General features: G+C 42.9%; 1 protein-coding gene across 1 annotated transcript in view; it reads right to left on the bottom strand.

Annotated features, from left to right (window-relative positions):
* ATP9A (ATPase phospholipid transporting 9A (putative)) overlaps positions 1 to 20,057 on the bottom strand; it is a 168,194-nt gene that overhangs the window by 9,352 nt on the left and 138,785 nt on the right. Inside the window, exons 24-25 of the mRNA XM_030212399.1 lie at positions 11,580 to 11,644; positions 69 to 177 (exon numbers count right to left, since the gene is read on the bottom strand). Of these exons, the coding sequence (XP_030068259.1) occupies positions 69 to 177; positions 11,580 to 11,644 (174 nt within the window). The remainder of the gene's footprint in view (positions 1 to 68; positions 178 to 11,579; positions 11,645 to 20,057) is intronic.

The following is a 20,057-nucleotide window of genomic DNA, read 5'->3' as shown; positions in this document are numbered from 1 at the left end:
TCTTTCTACTGAGGCAAAAATGTAATGTACAAAATTATGATTACAGGAACACCAAGGATGTACTGTACCTTAAGAAGGTCTTTATAGAGCTCTGGATAGAGCATGGCAACCTCAGACCCAACATCCTTGTCCAAAACCAACGAGAACACTGGAAACATAGTATAAATTGTAGAATACCTGAGGAAATGGGAATGTTTTAATGGAGACCAGATTAGTTCAGCCACAAACCCAACATCTAAGAAAAAAAACATATCTGTCACCAACAGGGCCGTGCCAACACGGTAAGCGAGGTAAGCACGGCAGGAGGGCGCCGTCCTCTGGGGGGCGTCCCACCGCGCCATGCTTACCTCGCCCTCTCCCATGTCCCAACTGCCCGCCCTCTTCTCCCCCCCCCCCTAAGATCCCTTTTAAATTTACCTCCGGCAGCGAACGAAGGCGCAGCGTCAGTGAAGGAGGCGGCGCTCCGGACGTCTCTACTAGTCTTCCCTTCGCTCAGTGTTCCGCGCCTTCTTCTGACGTCAAGGAAACGACGTCAGAAGAAGGCGGGACATTGAGTGAAGGGAAGACTAGAGACATCGGGAGCGCCGCCTCCTTCACTGACACTGCGCCTTCGTTCGCTGCCGGAGGTAAATTTAAAAGGGATCTTGGGGGGGGGGGGGAGAAGAGGGCGGGCAGTTAGGACATGGCCCAGGGAGCGGGAGGGCAGAGATCACCTTCATGGGGGGGGGGGGGAGCGCGCAATTGTTCATCTGCGGGGGGGGGGGGGGGGGGGGCGCCAACTGATCATCTGCAGGGGGGCGCCACAGACCTTGGCACGGTCCTGGTCACCAACACAAAGAGGTAATATGCAACTATATCCCACGTGTGGGCCCATAATACACCAGCCAGTCTTTATTCTTCAGATTCATTCCTCCTCATTGGATAATGGCCTGGACAGAGAAGTGGGAGAAATTTTCAAACTGCCTTCACTGTGACAAAGAGGGGCATTTTTGATGCAACATTTAAATCTGACTTTGGACGTTTTGCTCAAAACCTTCAAAATTCAAGGGGTGATTAGCGATTTTCAAAACAGCAAAATGTTTATCTTTTTGTTTCGAATACAGCCATTTGCTAGCCATTGCTGTACTCAAAAGCATCTCTCTTTTATGATATTTTCGGAAAAAAAAATGTCCAAGTGAAAAATGCACAAAATCAAACCGTTGGGATGTAGGAGGAGCCAGCATTCTTAGTAGACTGGCCACAAAGTCATCCCAGCAGAGCAGTGGGGCACCCTAGGGGGCACTTAAAGGATCTTCAGAAGCTTAGCAGAGATTGGGTGGCAGCACTGGTGGTTAGGAGGCGGGGCAAGTGGTTGGGAGGTGGAGCTAGTGCTGGGCAGACTTCTACGGTCTGTGCCCTGAAAATGGCAGATACAAATCAAGGTCAGGTATACATATAAAGTAGCACATATGAGTTTATCTTGTTGGGCAGACTGGATGGACCGTACAGGTCTTTTTCTGCCGTCACGTACTATGTTACTATGTAAAAGGTCCCAGGTACACATCTCACCCTTACCCCCTTCTATTGTACAGGAAATCCTCTTTCTTTCACATCTTTGAGGGGTGGGAGGGGGTCAGTGACTACTGAGGGACTAAGGGGGGGGGGAGTAATTCCTTTATTCCTCCAGTGGTCATCTGGTCATTTAGGGTCCTTTTTTGTGGCTTAGTCATTATTAAAACAGGTCTAGCTCACAAAGTCTTAAATTTTAGTCCTGGACGTTTTTGTTTTTTTTTCCATTATGGCAGAAAAACGTCCAACAAACACCCAAATCACGATTTTGAAAACCCGGATTTGAGACATTTTTCTCCGCAGTGTGTGGAAATCACAAGGGGGCATAGCGGGGCTGAGGTTTGGTGTTCCCAAAACGTGGACATTTTTCTTCCATAAAGCAACATAGTTAGATGTTTTGGTCTAGACCTGTTTCAATCATGCCTAAGTCAGAAAAAGATGTTCTAAATGACCAGATGACCACTAGAGGAATAAAGGCATGACCCCCCTTACTTCCCTCCCACCCCCAAAGATGTGAAAAAGAAAAACAGTACATATCAGCCTCTATGACAGCTTCAGATGTTATGGCCAGTCTATTAGAGCAGCAATTAGGACCCTGGAGTTGTCTAGTGGTCAGTGCAGTGGACTATAGAAAAAAGGATCCAGGTCCATGACCCACTCTAACTGGTACACATGTGAGCCCTCCAGAACCCACTGTACCTACATATAGATGATACCTGCATGCATAAGGGCTATTGTAGTGGTGTACAGTAGAGTTCTGGTGGGCTTTGGAGGGCTCAGGGGGTAACAGTAAGATGTGTACCTGGGATCTTTTATGTGAAGTCCACTGCAGTGTCCCCAAGGGTAGGGTTACCATATTTTGTCCTCTGAAAAAGAGGACACATGTCACGCCCCTGCCCCGCCCACCCACATCACGTCCCGTCACATATTCCCCTCCCCTCACCCCTCCCCCTTGTCACATAGTCCCCTCCCCTCCCTTTCCCTTACTTACTATCTGCCCTGGTGGTCTAGTGACCTCTTCTGGGCAGGAAAGAGCCCCCTCTTTCCTGTCCGGAGCGCTGCCTGCCCTTGCCCTGCATCCTTCTCGGTCTCGGCCGGGGATTCAAAATGGCCGCCGAGAGTTGAAGCGGCCTCGCAAGACTTCAACTCTCGGCGGCCATTTTGAATCCCCAGCCGAGACCGAGAAGGATTAAGGGCAAGGCAGCACTTCAGGCAGGAAAGAGGGGGCTCTTTCCTGCCCCGAAGAGGTCACTAGACCACCAGGGCAGATAGAAAGGAAGGGAAGGGGAGGGGAGACCCACGACGCCGCCCACTCGCACGCCTGCCTGCACATTTGTCCAGAAATCCGGACAAACGTGCATGCGGGCAAAACCCGCCGGACGCCCCGGACATGCCCTCAAAAAGAGGACATGACCGGGGAAATCCGGACAAATGGTAACCCTACCCAAGGGTGTCCCACAACTATCCTGGAATGTCTGTGTAGCCAGTCTACTAAGACTACTGCCCCCCCCCAATCCATCCCAATGGCTTATTTTTGTGCATTTTTCCCTTGGACTCCCCTCCCCCTAAAAAAAAAAAAAAAAAAAGATAATGGTCCTAAAAGATGCACACTGAGCACAAAAACATTTAGCAAATGATCATTTTAAAAACAAAAAAAGCTGAGATGTTTTTCTGGTTTGAAAATGGCCATGTTTGCTACTGGAGTTTTGGATGTTTTTCCCAAGAAGTTCAAACTCAGATTACTTTGATTGCTCCACAGAAAGGCTGTATATCAAATCCCATCCCTATCCCTAAGTAGCAAGCACTATCATGCATAGGCTAACACTAATAGTGCACACTAGTGCACATGCACCACCATCTTAAGAGCATCTTTAAAAAAATTTCTACATGGTAGCAGAACTTTTTTTGGTGCATCACCAACTTAGGCAGTCGCCTTACATCTCTGCTCTCATGCCTGTGCAATAACAGTATGCCAATTCATGCATTAACTGCTTAGCTCATTTTAGAAAAATGGCTCTTACGTTTCCTTTATAAAAATAGACATTGCATTTGAGCCCTGAACTACACAACTGTTCTTGACAGACTGGTAATGTCTTGCTACTGGTGTGCTTCTATGGAGCCAGGGAGGCGCTACACAAACATTTTTAAATACATTAAAAAAAAATATGAGTGTGTTTGATCGAGAATTTGGCTGCTGATCCAAGTTGTAACCTGATGACCTCACTTTGTATCCCCAGAGACAAAGAATGAGTGAAAAATCTGTTTTTGTACACTATACAGGTCAGGAAGGGTGGAATAAAGAGATTCCAACAATGGTATCCAATCCATCGTTTCTAGACTTTCCTGGCCTTTCACAATACATTGGATAAGGGAACGAAGGCAGAGAAGTGATCAAAAGATGAAGGACAGCAGTCTTTAAAAATATTCTGAGACATAGAAACTGTCCCATTTTAGATAGGATGTAGAAGTTGGAATTGAGATGTCCACTGGATTAAAACACCTCTGTAGGTATATCATCATAATCACATCATTTTATAAGGATACAGTGGTGGAAATAAGTATTTGATCCCTTGCTGATTTTGTAAGTTTGCCCACTGACAAAGACATGAGCAGCCCATAATTGAAGGGTAGGTTATTGGTAACAGTGAGAGATAGCACATCACAAATTAAATCCGGAAAATCACATTGTGGAAAGTATATGAATTTATTTGCATTCTGCAGAGGGAAATAAGTATTTGATCCCCCACCAACCAGTAAGAGATCTGGCCCCTACAGACCAGGTAGATGCTCCAAATCAACTCGTTACCTGCATGACAGACAGCTGTCGGCAATGGTCACCTGTATGAAAGACACCTGTCCACAGACTCAGTGAATCAGTCAGACTCTAACCTCTACAAAATGGCCAAGAGCAAGGAGCTGTCTAAGGATGTCAGGGACAAGATCATACACCTGCACAAGGCTGGAATGGGCTACAAAACCATCAGTAAGACGCTGGGCGAGAAGGAGACAACTGTTGGTGCCATAGTAAGAAAATGGAAGAAGTACAAAATGACTGTCAACCGACAAAGATCTGGGGCTCCACGCAAAATCTCACCTCGTGGGGTATCCTTGATCATGAGGAAGGTTAGAAATCAGCCTACAACTACAAGGGGGGAACTTGTCAATGATCTCAAGGCAGCTGGGACCACTGTCACCACGAAAACCATTGGTAACACATTACGACATAACGGATTGCAATCCTGCAGTGCCCACAAGGTCCCCCTGCTCCGGAAGGCACATGTGACGGCCCGTCTGAAGTTTGCCAGTGAACACCTGGATGATGCCGAGAGTGATTGGGAGAAGGTGCTGTGGTCAGATGAGACAAAAATTGAGCTCTTTGGCATGAACTCAACTCGCCGTGTTTGGAGGAAGAGAAATGCTGCCTATGACCCAAAGAACACCGTCCCCACTGTCAAGCATGGAGGTGGAAATGTTATGTTTTGGGGGTGTTTCTCTGCTAAGGGCACAGGACTACTTCACCGCATCAATGGGAGAATGGATGGGGCCATGTACCGTACAATTCTGAGTGACAACCTCCTTCCCTCCGCCAGGGCCTTAAAAATGGGTCGTGGCTGGGTCTTCCAGCACGACAATGACCCAAAACATACAGCCAAGGCAACAAAGGAGTGGCTCAGGAAGAAGCACATTAGGGTCATGGAGTGGCCTAGCCAGTCACCAGACCTTAATCCCATTGAAAACTTATGGAGGGAGCTGAAGCTGCGAGTTGCCAAGCGACAGCCCAGAACTCTTAATGATTTAGAGATGATCTGCAAAGAGGAGTGGACCAAAATTCCTCCTGACATGTGTGCAAACCTCATCATCAACTACAGAAGACGTCTGACCGCTGTGCTTGCCAACAAGGGTTTTGCCACCAAGTATTAGGTCTTGTTTGCCAGAGGGATTAAATACTTATTTCCCTCTGCAGAATGCAAATAAATTCATATACTTTCCACAATGTGATTTTCCGGATTTAATTTGTGATGTGCTATCTCTCACTGTTACTAATAACCTACCCTTCAATTATGGGCTGCTCATGTCTTTGTCAGTGGGCAAACTTACAAAATCAGCAAGGGATCAAATACTTATTTCCACCACTGTATATCATTAAACATTAAAAAAAAGCCAACTGGAATAACTCATAGGTCAACACAAACCCTTCCCCACCAACCAAACTATGAGAAGGGATTTTGGATTTAACAGGGTTCTGGAGTTGGAAGTAATTTTAGAGGGGTATTTTTGATATGTTTAAATCTGATTTTGGACATTTTGCAAAAAAAATGTACAAAGTCCAGTAGCAAACATGGCCATTTTCAAACCAGAAAAACGTCCAATTTTTTTGTTTTATAAATGGCCATGTTCTAGATGGTTTTTTTTAATGCTCAGTGCATCTATCTTTTAGGATCATTTTTTTTTTTGGGGGGGGGGGGGGGCATCCAAGGGAAAAACTCACCAAGCTACTGGGATGTATGACAGGCCATCATTCTTCAGAGTAGTGGGGCACTGCAGTGGACTTCGTGGAAAGGTCTCAGATACACATCTCACCATTATCCCCTTATATTGTATGGTGAGCCCTCCAAAACCCAACTATACACAACTGTATACCACTACAACCTATATGTAGGATTTTGGTGGGTTTTAGAAGGCTCACATTTTTCACCACAAGTGCACCAGTTAGAGTGGGATATGGGTCTGGATCCCCTTCTCTACAGTGCATTGCACCGACCACTAGGCTACTCCAGGGACCTGCTTGCTGCTCTTATAGGACTGGCCATAACATCTGGAGCTGTCATAGAGGCTGGTATGTACTGTTTCTTTCACATCTTTTGGGGGTGGGAAGAGGTCAGTGACCACTTGGGGAGTATGAGGGGGTCATGCCTTAATCCCTTCAGTGGTCATCTGGTCATTTAGGGCACCTTTTTGTGATTTAGTTGTGATTGAAACAAGTCTAGACCAAGGCATCTAACTTTTAGTCCTGGGCATTGTTAGTATGTTCCATTATTTATTTATTTATTTGTTACATTTGTTTGTTATTTGTTACATTTGTATCCCACATTTTCCCACCTATTTGTTATTTGTTACATTTGTATCCCACATTTTCCCACCTATTTGCAGGCTCAATGTGGCTTACAGAGTACCGTAATGGCATTCGCCAGTTCCGGTATGAACAAATACAAGGTGTTATTGCGTTAGAGTAGGGTTCATGTATGGTTGATATAATGGGGAGCTTAGGGAGGAAGGGGGAAATTGGGTGGCAGAAAAATGTCCAAGTTTTTGGAATGCCTAAATCCCACCCCCAACATGCCCTTCTGTGATCTGGACGCACTGCAGAGAAAAACATCTCTCATCCAGGTTTTGAAATTTGTGATTTGGATTTTTAGAGAAAAACATCCAAATGCCAATTTATGCCATTTTTGAGACATTTTTCTCTTTTGAAATTGGGCCCCTCAAGTAGAGTCTGAGTTAGTATAAATGTAGCGACTTCAGCTTCAAAATAACAACTTGAAACATTATGGTAAATTATTATTTAATACTTATATATATTTTTTATTCAGGTTCTTGATTGAAACATCAAATAAATATATTTTGTGGTCTATTAGTTCTAATTTTGTACATAAAAAAGTATCCTATGTTTCCATAATTAGTCAAATTTCTCTTAGATTTACTATACATAGTCAGTGTTTGAGTTGGGGGTCAAAGGTTTGGTGTAGTGACTCAACGACACTGGGATTTAGTTCACAATTTTTTTCAGTTGTAGCTCCAGTTACTGTATATACTTGAATACAAGCAGAGATTTTTTTGTCCCAAAATAAAGCCTAAAAATTGGGATCTCGGTTTATATTATATACTAGTATAAAAGGCCCGTTTCTGAAACAAATGAAATGGGTGCTAGCCAGGTTTTCCTCGTAGTGTGTATGTTTGAGAGAGAGTGTGTGTGAGAGTGACTGTGAGAGAGAGAGAGTGACTGTGCGATTGTGTGTCAAGAGAGAGATTGAGACTGGGTGCTTGTGTATCTGTGAGTGAGTGTGTGTGTTTCAGAATGACTGTGTGCAAGTGCGTATGTTGGACACAGTGAGTGTGAGAGAGAGAGAGAGTGTTCACAAAGATACAGTGTGTTGGACAGAGAGAGAGTGTGGTTTCCCCCTCCCTTCCCCCTCCTACTCTTCCCTTCCCCTTTGCCCCCCTCCTCTTCCACCCTCCTTCCCCCCCTCTTCCATTCCCCCTTCCACCCCTGTCTGAGTTCCAGAAACCCCTCCCACTTCTTCCCATCTGAGTTCCTGGCCCCCCCTGCCACCTCTTCCCATCCGTCCTCTCCCCTTGCCAGTCCGCCTCTCCCCCCGTTTGTGTGGAAGGCTGCGTTTTGATTTTGTTGGGGGGGGGGGGGGTTGAAGTGGTAGGCGACTTGTTTGAGGTGCCGGATGCGTCGGGACTGTGGGCAGTTTTTTCTTGTAGGGCGTTTTGTAAGGATGCTGCTCATACTAGGAGCTGGAGCATGGGCCTGACAATTGTAATCTCCTTCCAGCGATGTTCGTCGTCTTCGTGCTGTTCAGAAAGTGACCGCTTGTGCTGCTCATTCTCCTCCCTTGTCCCCATGCAGTTGTTCGTGCTTTTTCTGTTTCGCGAACCGTTTGACGTCAGGTTTCGTTGCGTAGTAGCGGTTTGGCGATCCCTTAATTGTCATCTGCTGGTAGTGATGTGATTCGTTGAGTGTTATTGCTCCGCCCTCGACGTCATCACGTTTGACACGAGGGCGGGGCAAACACTCATGGGCAAACTTCGATCTACACCACCACGGATTTAGAACGTTGGGACTTTTGGAGGCTTCATTAGAACGTTGGAGGTGCGTTTTATATAGAGAGATAAAGAAATATTGTGAACGCCCCTTCTTGAAGCAGCGTTAGTTTTGGTTGCCATGCACTGAAATCCCGTGTTATAATGTGTTAAGTCCAAAACTTAATGTACTTTAGTAAAATGGTCCCCAAATGTTCCTATTTCCTTCTCCAAGCATTTGCAAAAGATAAGATCTCTTATATCATGAATGAGCCTGAATAATTCCTTTAAATCAATATTAATGTTGCATTGAAAGAGGAGGGCTGTGAACTAAAATTTATTTCTGTTTTTATATATTTCATGCTGTGACTGTCCAAGATTCACCCAGGCACCATGGGAATTCACTGAACTCTGATCAATCCTAGGATAAGGTCAGTCCAGTGATTATGGCAGCTGACTTACTGGAGCAGACCGAGTTTTCTTTAGCAGCAGTGGATGGAAAGATTTTGCAGACTATTTGTGAGTCACCTGCTCCAGAGGTGAGATCCAGTTTAAAATCTGTGTTTTTTGGCCAGTTGTTCACACCACCATCTGACTTTACTCCTCTCGGCAAGAGTAGACCAATATACCGTTACACGTGATATTCTAAATCAGGGGTAGGCAACCATGGTCCTTGAGGGCCACAACCCAATCGGGTTTTCAAGATTTCCACAATGAATATGCATAAGATCTATTTGCGTACAGTGGAAGCAGGGCCGTGCCTAGGGTCTCTGGCGCCCCCCTGCAGGCTATCAGTTGGGGTGCACCTCCCCCCCCCCCAGACCTGCCTGGCTCCAAGGCGCGTGGAAGAGCCATTTCCTGCCTTCTTCCAGCCCCTGATACCCCGCTCCCCCCGTCGTCAATCATCTCACGTTTGCCCTTAGCTGCCCGATAGCCCTCGTTCCCTTCCTGCCCTCGCCCTACCTTAAATATTGTAATTTTCCTCGGCGCCGGCATTGCAAGCAGCAGCAGGCTCCAGCCTTCCCTTGTATGGTTCTGCCCTCACAGAAACAGGAAATACGTCGAGGGCGGAGCCATGCGAGGGAAGGCTGGAGCCTGCTGCTGCTTGCAATGCCGGCGCCGAGGAAAATTACAATATTTAAAGGTAGGGCGAGGGCAGGAAGGGAACGAGGGCTATCGGGCAGCCGGGAGATGATTGGCGACTGGGGAGCGGGGAAGTCTGCAGCTCGCGGGGTGGGGGCAGCGGTTGGGCCTGGTAAGACTTTTTTTTTTACAACTCGACGGCGCGGCGCCCTTGAAGGCAGGCGCCCCCCTGCGGCGCTTACCCCACTTACCGTGTTGGCAGGGCCCTGAATGGAAGCAGTATATGCAAATCAATCTCATGTCTATTCATTATGGAAATCTTGAAAATCCGAGTGGGTTGTTGCTCACACTGGCTACTGTGGGCTGAATTAAATTTAAATAGTCATTTTCTCCCTCCCTCCCCACCCTTCCACTCCTTTGAATCCAAAATGTTATTGTCTGACTGTTGGAGAGTTAAGAATTTGCAGAATAAATTGATGAATTCGACAAATACATCATATTGTGAATTGTTTCTAGTTACATTGTCGACTGGGGATAAAGATGAGTTTATTTAATAGCGGTGTATTAGTTATAATGTTCACAGTCAAGTGTATTGGATATGTTAATCTATTAATAAAAATTGTTGAAACATAAATTTAAATATTCAGTGCTAGTTTATAGTACAGCTGTACCGAATAGTATATTTTATTATTCAGCCAAATACGAATAATGGGCATTGAGCGTGAACATAACAAAAAAATAAGTGAAGTATTTATTTCAGCAGGATTTAGCACAGTATAGCCTTGGATTATTTGTATTCAAATTTAAATCACTATTCCGCCAAATATGAATAATGTATTCAGGGAACTATTCGGGGCCAAATCAAATATATTCAGCGCAGCCCTAGTTCATAGTTTATTTCGTTTTCTATACCACCTGGCTTTTTAAAAAAACAAAAAGATCACAGCGGTTTACAATCCAAAAATACAATATATAAGAAATAGAAAAGGAAATCCAATTAATAAATAGAAGAGACTCGTACATTCAAGGCCACTCATATCTATGATCTAATAAAATAACATAACAATCTATCACTAATTAAAAGGAAAACAATGTAAAAAGAATAAAATAATAGCAAATAGCATCATTTTCAAATCCCCCCCTAACTCTCTGGTAGGGGAGTGCATTCCACAAGGAAGGTGCCAAATAGAAAAGCACCCCCTTCCCAGTGGTCATCAAATGAATGTCTTTCATGGGGGGGGGGGGGGGGGACATCGTTAAAGTACATGTATTTAAGGATCACAGATTTCTTGTTGGACCATACATTTTAATCAAATTAGCAAGTGTCAAAGGTGCCTTCTCATAAATGGGTCTTTGAGTAAGAACCATCAAGTTAAATTCATACGTAGGAAATGGTGCAGAATCTTTACGTCCTGATATTCAGAGCTGGTACTCAGATATCAGGACAAGTTACGACAGCTATGCACTTCTACTTGCCCTAATAGTCAATGCTGGTGCCCAGATAACAATCAACGGTGTTCTATCTTCCAGCTCCCCTTATGCTTCACCCCCCCCCCCCCTGGTTCAGGGGCATTATTGGAGGAGTTCCTGTGTTTTCCAACCTTCTCCTCAAAGCATACCTTATTAGTCAGGTTTGCAGGATTCCCACAATGCATATGCATAAAATAGATTTGCATGCATTGGAGATCCAGTGTATGCAAATCCGACTCATGCATATTCATTGTTGGAATCTTGAAAACCCAATTGGTGATGTACACCTTCAGGAGAGGACTGGGAATCTGTGATCTAATTCTGCATACTAGTGAACCGTAAGTCAATGTAATTCAACTTCAATTATTTCTATTCTACTTTTACCAACCAAGTTCAGAGTGGATAACAAAAAAACATAAAAATATATATCATAAAACTTCATTCTAAAACTATATACAGTAAGTTACGCTAATAACAATCACTTAACAGATTACCATAAGCCAATCTTAAAGCCATAGCAATAAAACAATTTTTTTAAATCATAGTAAGCATTATACCAATGAAGTCAATGCAAAATTCATGTGTACATCATCCAGCTAACCAGTTACTACAGTCTATGAATGATAGGTTTTATGAGATACAGTTAAAAAGTTTAAATCAATATTGCTTACCCAATAATAAGGAACCCTTGGTAGAGAGGAACTGAAGCAAAGTAAAATACTGAAGAAAAAACAGCCTGCAACAATAAAAAAATTGTAACAAGTGTGTGGATTAGTTCAGGTTTGAAGCTATTAATAACCGTCACAGATATAAAGAAAAAGCAGGTCAGTTTTCTCTGCTAGCATGTGATTGGGCAATGAGTAGCAGTAATCAGGGAACAGCCTCTTTAAAGCACATGTTTTTTTTTCCTTAGTACTATGAGACCAAACTTCATATCACACAACACAAGAATGGAAAATGCCTGGGGTTGATAAGCAAAAAAACCCAATACTGGCCTTCTGGCTTTTTGACCCATGTTCAGTTTTACACCACAAACCTATACCTCTATGAAAGAAGTCCAGTTATCTCAGTTTGACCCCAAGGTTGTGCTGGCATATCCTAAAGGAAGAATGGATTTCATGATTTAGCTGTGGCACAAGGGGAGTAAAAGCTTCAGGGTGAAGAGTTAACCATGGGGTTAATCTTGGCAGTCTCGAGCTGAAATAAATGGCGAAATATGAGGTTGAGATTTCCGTTAGTGAAGGAAAAGATGGAATGAGTAACACTCTAGTGTAGCTGATGAAAATGACCTAGTGCATTAGCATTTTGAAGGGGCCTTCCTAGGTGTCTTTGATATATATATATTTTTTTTTGTTACATTTGTACCCCGTGCTTTCCCACTCATGGCAGGCTCAATGCAGCTTACATGGGGCAATGTAGGGTTAAGTGACTTGCCCAGAGTCACAAGGAGCTGCCTATGCCTGAAGTGGGAATCGAACTCAGTTCCTCAGGACCAAAGTCCACCACCCTAACCACTAGGCCACTCCTCCACTATCTTCTGGAGCCTGCGGTAGAGCTGGCTAGAGGACATTACTACTACTACTACTTATGATTTCTATAGCACTACTAGACCTACGCAGTGCTGTACACTGAACATGTAAGAGACAGTTCCTTCTCGACAGAGCTTACAATCTAATCAAGACAGACAAACAGGACAAATAAGGGATTATGGAATTAAGGAGGGAATTACTGAACAAGTGAATAGGAGTTAGGCGTTAAAAGCAGCCTCAAAATGTTGGTCTTTTAGCCTAGATTTGAACACGACCAGAGCTGGAGCTTGACGTACTGATTCAGAAGTCTATTCCAGGCATATGGTGCAGCAAGATAAAAGGAACAGAGCCTTGAGTTTGAAGTGGAGGAGAAGGGTACAGATAAGAGAGACTGATCCGATGAACGGAGTTCCCGGGGAGAAGTGTAGGGAGAGAAAAGAGGAGAGGTACTGAGGAGCTGCAGAGTGAATGCACTTGTAAGTCAACAAGAGTAGTTTCAATTGTATATGGAAATGGATAGGGAGCCAATGAAGTGACTTGAGGAGAGGGCTAATATGAGCATAGTGACACTGATGGAATATAAGTTGTGCAGCAGAGTTTTGATCAGATTGAAGGGGAGAGAGATGGCTTAGTGGAAGACCTGTGAGAAGCACGTTGCAGTAGTCTAAGCGACAGCTGATAACAGTGTGGATAAGGGTTTTGGTAGTGTGCTCAGAAAGGAAGGGACGAATTTGGTGATGTTATAGAGAAAAAAATGACAGGTTTTAGAAGTCTGTTGGATAGGTGCAGAGAAAGAGAGAGAAAGGAGTCAATGATGACCCCAAGGTTACGAACTGATGAGACAGGGAGGATGAGTGTGTTATCCAGAGAGAGAGAGAATGGAGGGAAGAGGTGAGGTGGGTTCAGGGGGGAAAATGATAAGCTCAGTCTTGGCCACGTTTAGTTTCAGATTGCGGTGAGACATCCAGGCAGCAATGTCAGACAGGCAGGCTGAGACTTGGGCCTGGAATCCTGCTGAAATTTCTGGTTGGAGAGGTAGATCTGAGAGTCATCAGCATAAAGGTAATACTGAAAACCATAGAATGAGATCAGGGCACCAAGGGAAGAAGTATAGATGGAGAAGAGAAGAGGTCTCAAGATAAAGCCCTGAGGTACACCAACTGATAGTGGGATAGAAGTGGAGGAGGATTCACCAGAGCATACACTAAAAGTGCGATGGGAGAGATCAAAAGAAAACCAAGAAAGAACAGAGCCCTGAAATCCAAGTGAGGACAACATATAGGAATAGGTGGTGATCAACAGTCTCAAAAGCAGCAGATATCAGGAAGGATGAGGATAGAATAGAGACCTTTGGATCTGGCCAGGAGACTTTTGGAAGGGCTGTTTCAGTTGAATGTAGAGGGCGAAAACCAGATTGAAGTGGACCAAGAATAGCTTGAGATGAAAGAACGTCAAGACAATGTGAAGAGCACATTCAAGAATCTTGGATAGGAAAGGGAGGAGCAATGGGGGGGGGGGGGGCATAGTTGGAAGGGCAGGTAGGGTCCAATGAAGGTTTCTTGAGGCATGGTGTAACTACAGCGTGTTTGAAGGCATTAGAACAGTTGCAGTGGAAAGTGAAAGACTGAGGAAATGACAGATAGAAGGGATGACAATAGGAGAGAAAGTACTGAGTAGATGGGTGGGAATAGGATCAGAAGAACAGGTAGTCAGTTTGGAGGAGGAAAGAAAAATGTACAGTTTCCTCTTCAGTGATTTCATAAAAGGAAGAAAAGGAGGCAGGGGTTCAAGGAAGGTTGACAGAATGGACTGGGAGAAGGGAGATAGAGGTGACTTGGTTGAGAACTCAAGGTTAATCATGAAAGTACTCTGCCATAGCCTGGGGAGAAAATGAAGGAGGGGTTGGAGGTGAAGGCACTTTAAAGAGAAAGCTCAGTGTGGAAAAGAGATGTTGAAGATTTGAGCCAAGAGAGTTTGTCAAGTGGATATAGTAATTCTGTTTGGCAAGTAAAAGACTAGACTGGAAGATGGTCAGCAAGAATTTGAAATGTACAAAGTCAGCATGGGCACGGGATTTCAGCAAAAGGAGTTCGGCAGATCGGGCACAGGAATGTAGGTAGCGGATACTAGAGGACAGCCAAGGCTGGGGTTTAGTACGCCTTACAGAATGGGGAATGGGAAGAGATAGGGTATCCAGAACATAGGAGAGAACAGTATTATCGGAAGAGACAACTTCATTGACAGATTTTGATAACATAGTGGTTGAGAAGAGGGATGAAACATTGGTGGGGAGAGAGTGCAAGACTCAATAGACTGAAGATTCCTAAATGTATAGGTGGAGATTGGATGGGACGGGGGTGAGGGTGTTTAAGTGTGAAGGTTATCAGATGATGGTCAGAGAGGGGAAGAACTGAGGTACATAAACTGGAGAGTGAGCAGTTGGAAAAGAAGACATGATCAAGACAGTGGCCATTCTGGTGAGTAGGGGTAGTGTAGAACAGCTGAAGATCAAAGGAAGGTGTTAAAGCAAGAAACTGAGAGGCATAAGACTCAGAGGGATAATTAGCATGAATGTTAAAATCCCCAAGGAAGGAGATGAGGGTTCGAGAAAGAAGAAAAGACATGAGTCAAAGTTAGTGAGAAAGGAAGAAAGGGACTTATTAGGGGCTAGAACTCAGCAAGAACACAAAGGGCCACAGGGAGGAATCACAGTTCTTGCACACCCATCCTATAAGCACAGCTCCAAAGGGGGGACTTGGACAGTACTGCACAGGTACATTTCAAAATCACTTTTTGGTTGACAATGTTAAAATACTGGTTTATAAGAATAAAAAAAAAAGTGTGGTGGTGGAAAGCACGAGTTCGATTTCTGAGGACAGAGTCTGCTCTCTGGGTCTGTTATGCATGGAGGTGATGAAGAGGAAACATTCATGACCCCAAAGATTTTGGGGGTTTTTTTTGGGGGGGGGGGGGGAAATTTAAGAATCTCAGTCCTTACACAACAGAAACATCTAGCTGCCAGATTCAGGATCCTCTTTAAACTAGGACCATCATTGTGATGGTTGGGGGATAGGATGTTAAAACAACAAAAAACAATGTATTATATTTCAAATTTCAATTTTGATATTCCTCAAATAATACCTATGCGGCTTACAATATAAGAAAGTGAACACCACATGAGGAAAACCTATAGTACCATCATCAAATTATTTAGGAACATTATCATTATGGCATTAACATTTATATTGCAGACACTGCAATACTACTTTACATTAGATGTTGAAGTTCAAGAAAAATTGACTGGGGTTAATGTTTCCGAACAGATTTATTTTTATTTTATTTTTCTTACATTTGTACCCCGCACTTTCCCACTCATAGCAGGTTCAATGCGGCTTACATATTATATACAGGTACTTATTTGTACCTGGGGCAATGGAGGGTTAAGTGACTTGCCCAGAGTCACAAGGAGCTGCCTGTGCCTGCAGTGGGAATCGAACCCAGTTCCCCAGGACCAAAATAAACCACATTAACCACTAGGTGACTCCTCCACTAGCAACATTCCATGTAGAAGCCTGCCCTTGCAGCCGCGCAGGCTTCTGTTTGTCTGACGTACGTGCAGGACGTCAGACTCACTGAAACAGAAGCCTGCGCGGCTGCAAGGGCAGGCTTCTACATGGAATGTTGCTAGTGGAATAGCAACATTAACATTCCATGTAGAATCTCAAATAGTAGCAACATTCCATCTAGAATCTCCAATAGTAGCAACATTCCATGTAGAATCTGAAATGGGGAAAGGGAACTAGGACTTGATATGCTGCCTTTCTGTGGGGTTTACATAGTATATACAGGTACTTATTTGTACCTGGGGCAATGGAGGGTTAAGTGACTTGCCCAGAGTCTCAAGGAGCTGCCTGTGCCTGAAGTGGGAATTGAACCCAGTTCCCCAGGACCAAAGTCCACCACTCTAACCACTAGGCCACTCCTCCACACCAACAAAGCACAAAACAAAGCAGTGCAACTGGTAAGGCACATCGATTCTTATGAAACCAAACAGTTCAAGAAGTCCTTGACCTTTAGCAGCTCTTCATATGCTAAAACCGGAATTGAGAGAAAAGGAAAGTGTGTATGTTTGTGTTTGTATTTTAGAAACCTAAGCCTTTCTCTTCTTTTAGCTGAGACAACCCTGGCTGCTGCTTCTGCAGGGGATTGGAGACCTCACTGCAGTGTATGGAAGAGATGGAAAACAACAAGATTTCTGCAAGGTTGCCACACAGTCACTAGCAAGTCTGCTGAAGTTTTCCATTCTGTTACTATGAGACAAAATCTGAATTAAAATGTATTTGCTTACACTTTCTATCCCAGTTGGGCCTTTCCTTGATTTATGTTCATAAGGCTGCCGTATCTGGCTCATCTGTTATTCAGGTTATGTAAGAGCTCTTTATTCCCATTGTAACTTTGAATCAGGAGAAAGTCATATTTTACATAACATTTCAATGTTAAATTATTAAAGGACTCAGAATAGCTTATATTTTTAAAAAAAAATTGACTTTCACTACGCAGACTGACTCATTTAATTTTTCAACAACAAAAACATGACCAAGTTTCAGAATTTTTAAAAAACATTATCCACACCAACTGAGAACTGGTCAGCCTAATCTTCAGAGAAACCATTCCACCCTATAATGTACAGACCTGCATCTCAAAACAGCTGGCAGGGTTGAAATAATGCCTAATGCCAACCTGTCAAGGACACACACACATTCTGGCTCCCTCTATTCTGAACTGGGCATTCTAGTCCTGTTTTTTTTCCTATCCCTGCAGGGACTTGTAGGTCCCAGTTCCCTACTGATTTTAGATTTTCTTATTTATTACTATTATTTATAATTTCAACATTAAATTACAAGCATTAAATCTTGTTACAGAAAAACAGAGCGCATATGATAAACATTAGGAAATAAATAAGTTAACCTCTCTTAAAATTTACGAGAAGGCTAAAGAAAAAAATATAGCTCTTTCTTAGACCACCTAATCAGTCTAATAGCGTTAAGTATCACTGGTGGAAGAAAAATAAGAAGAAAAACTTTTTAACATAGAAGGCCTGGTTAACTTCACATAAATTATATCTCAATCCAGATTTTTTTAATATTCAGAGACTATCTGGTCACTTTTTTCATTTCTAAGAAAACTTTTTTTTTAATCTAAGTAACTGATTTTCTGTTTTTATTTGCAAATTAATAAAATACAAATTACATAAAAATGTTACAAGAAACATAAAACAAAAAAAATCTTCAAATGCCATTAATAATATCCACAAATTATATAATACAAGCACAGAAAGAACCCATTGGTGTCCTGCTCCCTATTCACTAACCCCCTAAATACCTTCAAACTTACAATTGTGACTCAACACATCTTCTCAACTATTCTTATCTAAAAGAACATTTTCCAGTTGAGTAGATTCCAAAAAGACACGCTTAATTCCCTTATAAGCAACTAAATGTTTACAGAAAAACCTCAAAAAGAAAAACTGACCCCAGAGCTAAGACCCTGGGACTCAACCAGAGAAAACATCTCCTATGGTCCTGTGTAGCCCTAGAGACATTGGGAAAAAGATATCTCTATTGCCCACACAACACCTCACTCTTGTAAAAATATGCCTTCAGTATCATAATATGAAATTTAGCAGAAAAGTAAACTAACAAGGCAGCTCTGGTATCACGTCAGAAAAGGACTCTACAAAGCCCAACAAATGAGGTCTTACAGGAGCCACTATCTCATCAAAATCCTCCTCATTCTGATTTTTCCAAATCTCTGAAGAAGAAACATAGTCTAATTATTTCCAGAATATAGTACTAACCAAAGGCCAATGTAGCACTCCAGAAAACTATTTCCTTAATAACTCAGTCGGAGAAATTAATCTAGTTTTAGGAAATGTTATAGTGCAGATGTTTCACTTGAATCATGCATGCTAGTTGGCGACAGAGTCAAATAGTCTAATATTAGCCATATTTGCAGCTTATAAATATTCCAAACTGAGATTCAATGTCTATCAGCTTCTTATCCTGGTCCTTAAATTCAGCCACAGTCTCCCTTGAAGGAAAGAATGTACCCAACTGGGATACAAAACCTTAAAGTAATGTCTCTGTCCAGTCTTCCTAACATACGTAGTAACATAAGGGTTAAATCGATCTGGCTGGCCCAACTGCTAGTAATAAGTGGCAACTGGATAGTGCCACTAAATAGCTTTATCTTTATTATCACATTTATAATCCACCTATACCTAAGCGGAGTACTAGAGAAAATACATAAAAACGTGACAGAATCCATCACAGTACAGAAACATAACATATATACTGCATACCTTTTAATCATAGCATCTAAGCATTCTATGCATGTCAATTCTGTAGACTATATAGAAAATTGAAGGCAGATATAGACTGTGTGAACTATTTAGCCTGCCCATCCATACCATCCTGTATCCTTTCCTCTCTTTAAGAGATCCTATACACTTGTCTCAAGCTTTCTTGAATTCAGAAGCGTATTTTTCAAGCACTTAGACTTACAAAATTTTCAAAGTAACCTATGGATCTTAGTAAGTCTAAGTGCTTTGAAAATGAGCCTCTATGTCTCCACCACCTTCACTAGGAGGCCGTTCCACAAATTCACCAGCCTTTCAGTGAAGAAGAATTTCTTTAGGCTACTTATGAGTCTGTCCCCTTTTACCTTCAACCTATGCCCCCTCATTCCGGAGCTTCCTTTCAAATTGAAAGAGACTAGCCTCCCGTGCATTTATGTCATGGAAGTATTTAAACGTCTCTATCATATCTCCCCTCTCCCATCATCTTCCAAAGTACACTTATTGCAATTTTCTACAAAGGCATTATCACCTCTTTTTCCCTGTTGGCGATTCCTCTCTTTATGCACTCTAGCATACCTTTGTTTGCTGCCCCCTTAGCAATTTGTGGGGGTAATTTTTTATTTTCTTAAATCATTCCCGCATTTATGTGGCTACATATGCATGTAAATAACCTCTTAAGAAAAAATCAAGCAGCCTAAAAGCATGTGCCATGACATGATGGCGTGAACTCTGTGGATTGGCATGCACAGGGGCAGAGTGTAGACTGAGTTAGCATGTATGCACATAAATTATGACATACTCTAAGCCGTGAATGTATATGTGTAACATATGCACCTTCATTTATACCAGTTTTCAAGCACGTATAAGTGATTGCGCCTACATTCAAGGCATGCTCTCCATCAAATATGCAAAGGTTTTGTAAAGCCAAGCAGGTACCTACTTGCCATTATTTATTTGCTACATTTGTATCCCACATTTTCCCACCTATTTGTAGGCTCAATGTGGCTTACATAGTACCAGAGAGGCCTTTGCAGGCTCCAGTGTGAACAAATACAGGGTGATGTTGTGGTAAGATCAAGTTCATGTGGCACAGCCACATTAGGGAATCGGGGAACGGAAGAGTTGTGTTATGTCCATTACGTGCTTGTTTGGTTGTGTTGCAGAGATTAGGCATTTAAGTTGGATCGGTAGGGTAAGCCTTTTTAAAAACGTTGGTTTTTAATGATTTCCGGAAGTTTAGGTGGTCGTACATTGTTTTCAAG

The sequence above is a fragment of the Microcaecilia unicolor genome, chromosome 8, assembly GCF_901765095.1.
Source record: "Microcaecilia unicolor chromosome 8, aMicUni1.1, whole genome shotgun sequence".
NCBI classification, from domain to species: domain Eukaryota; kingdom Metazoa; phylum Chordata; class Amphibia; order Gymnophiona; family Siphonopidae; genus Microcaecilia; species Microcaecilia unicolor.
The sequence above is the reverse complement of the archived record's forward strand: the minus strand, read 5'-3'. Positions and strand labels throughout refer to the sequence as shown.